A 9,398-nucleotide genomic window follows, 5' to 3' on the forward strand; every position below is an offset into this window, starting at 1 on the left:
ATGAAGCTTCACATTGCCCTACTGTTGGTCGCTCTGTTGGAGACGAGCTCTGCTCTGCCAGTGAGTTACTTGTGTTGCTCTGCTATGCATCGCTCACATTGCAGCGCCTGACATGACCTGATGGAGTTTCTTTTCTACATGTTCTCTTTGACAGTTGCAGATTGGAATCCTTGCAAGCAACAGCAATGAGGTGAAATATTTGTTTTTAATATTTATGTCTGTTTAGTGGAACGGTCAGAAATAATATGAATCTAATTCGATATGTTTGTGTGTGTTCAGATCCTGAACGCACTCACTCTTGCAGCTCTTGGACAAACACAGGTGAAGACTCTCAGAAATATGCGCTGCTGTATCTTCATAACCATTTGACAATTTGTTACCCAGAGTTATAGAATAAGTTTCCCTCTTGGACAAGTAATTAAAAGTGTTGTTTGCTTTGGAAAAATAATATATAAGCTGAAAAAGACCCTCTTCTCCTCCAGGCGTCTTCATTATTCCCCCAGTACATGCTGCAGCAGCAGCAGTTCACTCCTCAGATGGTGAACTTCAACCCGCAGCTTGGCGGCCCTTTTGGTCCCCAGGGGCCTCAGCTGCTGTTCCCCAACCAGGGCAACCAGCTGGTGCCCATGCTTGTCGCCAATGGGCAGCAAGAGCAGGTCGGGCCCCCACAGGACCCCAACGCTCCTAATGTCCCCCAGCAGGCCCAGAACCCCATGCAGGTACGACAAGGCCCCTGTCATAGTTACACATCTCCTCGTGTGAGGATGTTAAATATTCTTTTAAATCTCCATTAGATGTTTCCACAGTTCCAGTACCCTGCGTATGGATTCCCTCAGCTTCCCAGACAGCAGGTACGAATCAGACAGTTTGCAAATCTCAATCTCGCCATTTAGCTGCTCCCTCCAGATTTGAATCAATGTGATGAATCTATCATCCTCAGGGCTTCCGGTACTTTATGCCTTCGTACGGAGGATACCCCCAGCAGAGGAACAACGTGGTGCTGCAGCCCAACACCCCTCAGCAGAACCTGGAGAGAAGCACACAGAGGCCACAGCTCCCTCTGCAGGTCAGACACTTTAACATATACACAGTGGAGAGGAAAACAAGAGGCCTAGATGAGTTTTCAATTTGTGTCCAACAACAAACCTGTTCACAGAGAAAAAGTCAAATGGATCAAATATGCGAAGTCTTTTCTGATCTGTTTTACTTTTAATTGAGCTTATTTTGACCTTGTATGTGGATGATGACGAAGACTTGACTGACTTAATAACACGGCTGCAGCTGTTGAGTAATGACTGTGTGGATGTGGTAACTGTGGCGCAATGACAACTGTCTGCTACACCGACCACACTGTCTGTCTGTCTGTCTGTCTGTCTGTCTGTCTGTCTGTCTGAGCTGGGGCACAGATCAGGTCACGCCAGTCTCATCTGTTTACTGATGCTGTTAAAAACTCAACCATGCACGTGTCATTTCAGATAGTCCCACTGTGTCCCAATATCTAATTTGTTTATTCTATTAATATCTTCCTGTTGGTAAAATACATGCACATACTAAGTACTTATGTTATTTTTATTCTTTCCTCCTACTTCAGCAAGCATCCCTGCCAAAGGTGCAGACAGAAACAGTGAGTGCCCGACAGAAACTCTGAGAAATAACAACTTCAGCAATAAACAAAAAGAAAGTGACAAGTCATCAGTAAATTCTAATCAATGCGTTTTTCCTAACTTTGATATTTATATCAGACATGGCCACTTGGGACACAGAAAGAGACGACTCCAAATCCTCCTGATCTTCGTGGAGACGCTGCTGGTCCTGGGATTGATGAGGTGTGTTGTTTCCTCAGTTACAATGTTTTACACACACATAATACTATCATTAACTGCACAGAATCTGACTTTTAATGATGTGATATATAAAACCGTTGCTTCTCTGGTTGTTTCCCCAGGGTCACTCCAACTTCCCCTTCCTGTTTGAGCCTTAGACGAAGTCACCTGGGAAATAACAACACGTGATTCAGGAGAAAAACTAACAAATTCCATGTGTTCTGTTGTCTCTGTCTTCTAAATGCAATTTATTTGTGTTTGTATAATGAACTGAAACAATTTTGTTTCAGGAATTTGCTCCTCTTTCGTATCATATTTAAATAAAGACATTTATCACAGATACTTGCTTCAGAGTTTTACTGTGGTACACAGATATTTGGCTTCTACAGCACAAATTAGGAATGCCATGAATGATTTAAAGGAATTTAAGATGGAAAGTGTGAACCACGATGTCCAAGACTTGATGAAGTTGGAGACTCAAACTTGGATCTTTTTAGTTTCTTTCTGAGTAAAGACGGAGGCAGGAAAATAAATGTTAGTCATCAAATATAACTTTTTATGAATCATCTTCTTAAACAAGCTCACTGATGTTCATCTTGAACACGATAATTGACATCTTTGAAGTGTCAGACGGCTCAGTAAGTGATGCAGGAGAGAGTGGATGGGGAGGGTGAATTTGACCTTTTAACGATTCTTTTTAGAGAATGTATTCATATATATATATATATATATATATTAATATATATATATTAATATAAATTTAAGAAATAAAAAAAAAAACAGAAAGCAAATCTACAGACTTGAGCTGATTTTAATTGTGTCACAGTTCAAAGCGTTCCCTGCAAAAGAGATGCCCCCATATAGACTTATCTCCTCTTTAATGAGTCCTATTCAATAAATCATGTCATTGTGTTTAATTGTTGACTTACCAGTTCCCTTCTTAAGCCGGTCTGGCCCAGGACAAATTTTTCCATTGTGATTTTTGTCTGAACACTCGCCTCTCAGGCTAAAGCACAGAGAATGTGATGAGTACAGTAAATGACTCATTCGTGCTGGTACATCACTGTCTGGCTACAGGTCTCGATAATCTCGATATATTGCAAAATATTTAAAGCAGCATTTTACGGGAAATAAGATACTCGGTGTTCTAGTTGTGATTTAGTTCACTCATACAACACTGTAAGTGTGAAAATTGAGTCAGATTTAATTAGTCATTAACAGAAGTAACACAGAGCTAAAATACTTCTAACCAAACTTGTGTTGTTTTTCAAATAATGTTTCATTGTTTCTCATCAGTCCACCCCCCCCCCCCCCCCCCCCCCCCAATATCAAGACCTGTCCTCACCTGAACATATTTCAGTTTCCTGTCACTTGTAAAGGGGTTTTCAATGCTGCTAACTTTAGTTAAGTAAACTGTGGCCTTTCATTTACTGGCAGTGGAGCAAGGCATGTTTGCATTCTGCTTCATTGTCTTCATCTTCTCTAGACACTTTGCATCTCTGAAGAATCTCCCAAACAACTAACGACTGTAAGACTTGAAACACATACATTTATCTGGGGTCCATATTCAGGGAAGCTTCCATAATCGTCTGGTGTATTTGGCTGACCCACATACACGCACACACACACACACACACACACACACACACACACACACACACACACACACACACACACACACACACAAACATAATAATTTACTGTACAGAATCAATTGTTTAGTTGAATTTACAAGCTGCTAAGCAGGCATTGCTAAGTAGAGTGCACATCACTGCCAAGGCCCAACAGTTGATTTAAATCCAATCAAGCTGCCCCAATATTTCACATACTCACAGATTGCACACTCCTAAATATATATTTGTACTATCAAGATCCATGAATTAGTCCCTGGGAAAACAATGCAAAAACAAAAAATCCTTGATTCCCAACTAACATTGAAGTTCGTCCTTGTACCAAGGTCTGTGGAAATCCATTAAATTATCTATGTGTAATCTAGTTTCCAATCAAACAATATGATGAGGGACATATCCATCTACTCACATGAGCAGTCACTGCTGCCAACACAGGCAAAACTGTGACAATGAAGAGCTTCATGGCGTCTGATGAAAAAAAAAAATAGATTATTTAGATCAAACATCATCAACGTAAATGTATGATTCCCTGGCACAGACGAGACATTTCATAAAGCATGAGTCACCTACAGTATAGCTTCTATGTGTCCACTCACCTGCATTGTGCAAGTACGAGGCATTAATGCAGATCAGACGTCCAATGTTGAGAAACTTTTCTAATCGTCTTAGTAATCTTCGAGGATTTGCAAAACAGTAGACTACTTCACTCGTCGTTTTTTTAATAATCCCCTAATTTACTTTGATTCCTTTACTTAGCAACATAAATAAATGACGATGATGTGACCAGCAGCAGCAGCAGCAGGGATTAATAACACTGAAATAAAAAATGTAGATTGCCTCGGATCATTATGTGAATTACGTGCATATATGAGTTACTTAATCCGCAGACTGGGCCGAGAACAAGAGTGAGCAGACAGAAAAGCCAGTTGACTGGGTTTGGTCTGTCCCCTGTCTGATCCTCTCCATTTGTAATCATGAGACCAGGTGATTCCACATGTTGCATCTGTTGACCCACGTATGTTATATAACATGGTGCAGGTGTGGTCACAGGCTCAGAACTGTCAACACCCCTTGAAATGTCAACCGGCAAAAGATTTCCCAATAATGACAATTTCCCAACAATGTTTCTGTTTGTGTAAATGACAAAACATCCGCTCCTGCACCTGTATATAAGAGAAGCTCCACAGTCCCACTCACTACCACAACCTCCTCAACCACCTGAGCAACAGTCCACTGAAGTTAAGAAGACTTGACGGTAATAATATTATTATTGCATTAATATTCAAATGTTTAAACTGTGGAAGACTGAGTGTATTTCTTGTTTTTGCACAGATATGATCACTGGAACCATGCTGAAGGTCGTGCTTGTCCTCGGATGCCTCCTGAGTCTTACTCTGGCTGACCCGGTAAGAGAAGCAGTCTTACTCCCAATATAAATTACTCCCAGTTTTAATGATATGATGCAGGAAATAACCAACTTTTAACTTTTGGATTCTTTCAGTTGCACAAGGCCCACAAACGAGTTGCCCGCTCCAGTTCTGGTTCTGATTCTGATTCAAACTCCCGCGAGGTGAGTGTCCTCTCTGTCCTCAGGACCGTTCATGTGAAGTCTTTGTAAAATCCTCTGCTTCAAAACTGACGCTGAATGTTTTTCATTTTCCTCCAGGTCAATGTGAACGGAGGTCTGCCCAACCTGACTGCAGCTCAATGGCTCCAGCTCATCCAGGCCCTCTTCCCTACAACTGCAGCCACTACTACGACTCCAGCAACCACTACAACTGCAACTACTGTTGAAAAGTAGTGAAGGAAGTCCAGTGATATCTGATGTGTTTTCACATTGTTCAAGTTAACAAATGGATCAAAATCATTGTTTTCTGTGTGAAATCTGCTGAATAAAGTTGATACATGGAAATAAAGTTGACTATATGTTTCGTTTTTCTTAATATCCAGTTTCAGAAATAGTAATGAAATGAATAAATAAAGTGCAGTACTTAAAATACAGTGCTTTACAGTACAGTTTTACTACTCACCAATTCACAAACACATTCATGCCATACATCTACTTGCAGCCCTTTCTCCGCACACATCACTGACATAACAAAGCCATCAGTGGCAATTTGGGGTTCAGTGCTTGCCGAAGGAAACTTTGGCATTCTGAATGGAGGAGCCGGGGATCAAACTACCAACCTCTGGGTTAGTAGAAGATACTGCAATCTTCCTCCTGAGCCACAGCTGTCTAAAGTGGCAGTTTAATTGGCCTTCTGGTTCAAATGGATCATATAACTTTGTTGAATCTGCAGAATAAAGTTCATCAATGGAAAAGACGTTGACTCAATGTTAGAACACTAACGTACAATTAGTAACACCATCACCTACGTCGGGTACATTTTACCCGATATAATATACCTGATAAAAAATACTTCTCATCAAAGTATATTAATGTTCAACAATACATGGCAATTTGAAGTACTTTTCCTATATTTTCCCCGATACAACATCTCATGAATAACGAAAAAAGATATCATGGGTGGACCCTATAAAAAGGCTCTAAAATTAGGGAGTCGTTAAAGAAAAATTTCCAGAAACATAAATAATAGAGCTGGGAACTTGTTCTTCGGTCCAGCCGTTCCTGGGACATGTCCGGTGAAGACACTGTCTCCCTGCATCATTTACAACTTATATTATATTCTACAAATATTTTACTCTCTGTCACCAACATTGGGTGAAAATCACCCGAACACGTGCCTATTGAAAAACAGGGATGGGAGCAGGGAAACTAACCGACCTTCTATGAAGTCAGTGAGCAGACTGAAGCTACACAAGGAGCCACGCCACTCAGACAGCAGCAACACAATGAAAATCCCATGACCACACTCGCTCGGGTAAAAATCACCTGACATTAGTGTTCTAGGGTTAAAATCAAGTTTAAGAAACATTAATGAAACCTCTGGTCCCTCTGAACCTGAAAAAGGTTTTATTTGATCTTATTGTGTAGTTGTAGTGATGAATGGTTTTAAGTGAGGAGCTATTTTTAAGTGAATACGTTAAAAAAGTTGCATCATTTTATGACACTGAATTTGATATTAAATGTCCACAGATTCTAAATGCTGAAAATGAGGAAACGTTAAAGTTTCTCAAAGTAATTATTACTTGAATTGATTTCTGAGTGTATCACACCATTTATCCAGTTTCATCACTTGGTGACTGGGTGTTGTCTGTTCCCTGTCTGATCCTCTCTATTTGTAATCACAAGACCAGGTGATTCCATGTGTTACATCTGTTGACCCACTTACCAACACCAAACGCTCACAAATAAAGAGACTAAACGTCTTTCAGGACTTTAAAACTTCCCGATTTGGTAAATTCAAAACACAACAGTGTATCTATTTCTGATAGGAGTTATGTTATATAACATGGTGCAGGTGTGGTCACAGGCTCAGAACTGTCAACACCCATTGAAATGTCAACCGGCAAAAGATTTCCCAATAATGACAATTTCCCAACAATGTTTCTGTTTGTGTAAATGACAAAACATCAGCTCCTGCACCTGTATATAAGAGAAGCTCCACAGTCCCACTCACTACCACAACCTCCTCAACCACCTGAGCAACAGTCCACTGAAGTTAAGAAGACTTGACGGTAATAATATTATTATTGCATTATTATTCAAATGTTTAAACTGTGGAAGACTGAGTGTATTTCTTGTTTTTGCACAGATATGATCACTGGAACCATGCTGAAGGTCGTGCTTGTCCTCGGATGCCTCCTGAGTCTCACTCTGGCTGAACCGGTAAGAGAAGCAGTCTACTTTCTATATAAATTACTCCCAGTTTTAATGATATGATGCAGGAAATAACCAACTTTTAACTTTTGGATTCTTTCAGTTGCACAAGGCCCACAAACGAGTTGCCCGCTCCAGTTCTGGTTCTGATTCTGATTCAAACTCCCGCGAGGTGAGTGTCCTCTCTGTCCTCAGGACCGTTCATGTGAAGTCTTTGTAAAATCCTCTGCTTCAAAACTGACGCTGAATGTTTTTCATTTTCCTCCAGGTCAATGTGAGCGGAGGTCTGCCCAACCTGACTGCAGCTCAGTGGCTCCAGCTCATCCAGGCCCTCTTCCCTACAACTGCAGCCACTACTACGACTCCAGCAACCACTACAACTGCAACTACTGTTGAAAAGTAGTGAAGGAAGTCCAGTGATATCTGATGTGTTTCCAGATTGTTCAAGTTAACAAATGGATCAAAATCATTGTTTTCTGTGTGAAATCTGCTGAATAAAGTTGATACATGGAAATAAAGTTGACTATATGTTTCGTTTTTCTTAATATCCAGTTTCAGAAATAGTAATGAAACGAATAAATAAAGTGCAGTACTTAAAAAATACAGTGCTTTACAGTACAGTTTTGCTATTCACCCATTCACACACACATTCATGCCATACATCTACATGCAGCCCTTTCTCCTCACACATCACTGACATAACAAAGCCATCAGTGGCAATTTGGGGTTCAGTGCTTGAAGGACACTTTGGCATTCTGAATGGAGGAGCCGGGGATCAAACTACCAACCCCTGGGTTAGTAGAAGATACTGCAATCTTCCTCCTGAGCCACAGCTGTCTAAAGTGGCAGTTTAATTGGCCTTCTGGTTCAAATGGATCAAAATAACTTTGTTGAATCTGCAGAATAAAGTTCATCAATGGAAAAGACGTTGACTCAATGTTAGAACACTAACGTACAATTAGTAACACCATCACCTACGTCGGGTACATTTTAACCGATATAATATACCCGATAAAAAAAAATTCTCATCAAAGTATATTAATGTTCAACAATACATGGCAGATTGAAGTACTTTTCATATATTTTCCCCGATACAACATCTCATGAATAACGAAAAAAGGTATCATGGGCGGACCCTATAAAAAGGCTCTAAAATTAGGGAGTCGTTAAAGAAAAATTTCCAAAAACATAAATAATAGAGCTGGGAACTTGTTCTTCAGTCCAGCCGTTCCTGGGACATGTACGGTGAAGACACTGTCTCCCTGCATCATTTACAACTTATATTATATTCAACAAATATTTTACTCTCTGTCACCAACATTGGGTGAAAATCACCCGAACACGTGCCTATTGAAAAACAGGGATGGGAGCAGGGAAACTAGCCGACCTTCTATGAAGTCAATGAGCAGACTGAAGTTACACAAGGAGCCACGCCATTCAGACAGCAGCAACACAATGAAAATCCCATGACCACACTCGCTCGGGTAAAAATCACCCAACGTTAGTGTTCTAGGGTTAAAATCCAGTTTAAGAAACATTAATGAAACCTCTGGTCCCTCTGAACCTGAAAGTGGTTTTATTTTATGTTATTGTGTAGTTGTAGTGATGAATAGTTTTAAGTTAGGAGCTATTTTTAAGTGAATACGTTAAAAAAGTTACATCATTTTATGATATTGAATTTGATATTAAATGTCCACAGATTCTAAATGCTGAAAAGGAGGAAACCTTAAAGGTTCTCAAAGTAATTATTACTTGAATTGATTTATGACTGTGTCACACCATATATCCAGTCTCAGCACTGGGTGACTGGGTGTTGTCTGTTCCCTGTCTGATCCTCTCCATTTGTAACCATAAGACCAGGTGATTCCACGTGTTGCATCTGTTGACCCACGTACCAACACCAAACGCTCACAAATAAAGAGACTAAACGTCTTTCAGGACTTTAAAACTTCCCGATTTGGTAAATTCAAAACACAACAGTGAATTTATTTCTGATAGGAGTTATGTTATATAACATGGTGCAGGTGTGGTCACAGGCTCAGAACTGTCAAAACCCCTTGAAATGTCAACCGGCAAAAGATTTCCCAATAATGACAATTTCCCAACAATGTTTCTGTTTGTGTAAATGACAAAACATCTGCTCCTGCACCTGTATATAAGAGA

General features: G+C 40.1%; 1 protein-coding gene across 1 annotated transcript; it reads left to right on the forward strand.

Moving 5' to 3' along the window:
• Nucleotides 1-1,981, forward strand: odam (odontogenic, ameloblast associated). Its single transcript, XM_053416810.1, has 9 exons — nucleotides 1-60; nucleotides 155-190; nucleotides 280-321; nucleotides 483-719; nucleotides 795-851; nucleotides 941-1,066; nucleotides 1,592-1,624; nucleotides 1,743-1,826; nucleotides 1,946-1,981. The coding sequence occupies exons 1-9, from the start codon at nucleotides 1-3 to the stop codon at nucleotides 1,979-1,981; spliced, it is 711 nt and encodes a 236-aa protein (XP_053272785.1).
• Nucleotides 1,982-9,398: the final 7,417 nt, after the last annotated feature.

Source organism: Pleuronectes platessa, chromosome 3 (genome assembly GCF_947347685.1).
Source record: "Pleuronectes platessa chromosome 3, fPlePla1.1, whole genome shotgun sequence".
Lineage (NCBI taxonomy): Eukaryota > Metazoa > Chordata > Actinopteri > Pleuronectiformes > Pleuronectidae > Pleuronectes > Pleuronectes platessa.

Bases quoted from the DNA above. Each gene is read 5' to 3' on its own strand.
- odam (XM_053416810.1), top strand. From the start codon at position 1: ATGAAGCTTCACATTGCCCTACTGTTGGTCGCTCTGTTGGAGACGAGC. The intron at 191-279 runs GTGAAATATTTG...GTGTGTGTTCAG, and splicing joins TTGCAAGCAACAGCAATGAG to ATCCTGAACGCACTCACTCT. The intron at 322-482 runs GTGAAGACTCTC...CTTCTCCTCCAG, and splicing joins CAGCTCTTGGACAAACACAG to GCGTCTTCATTATTCCCCCA.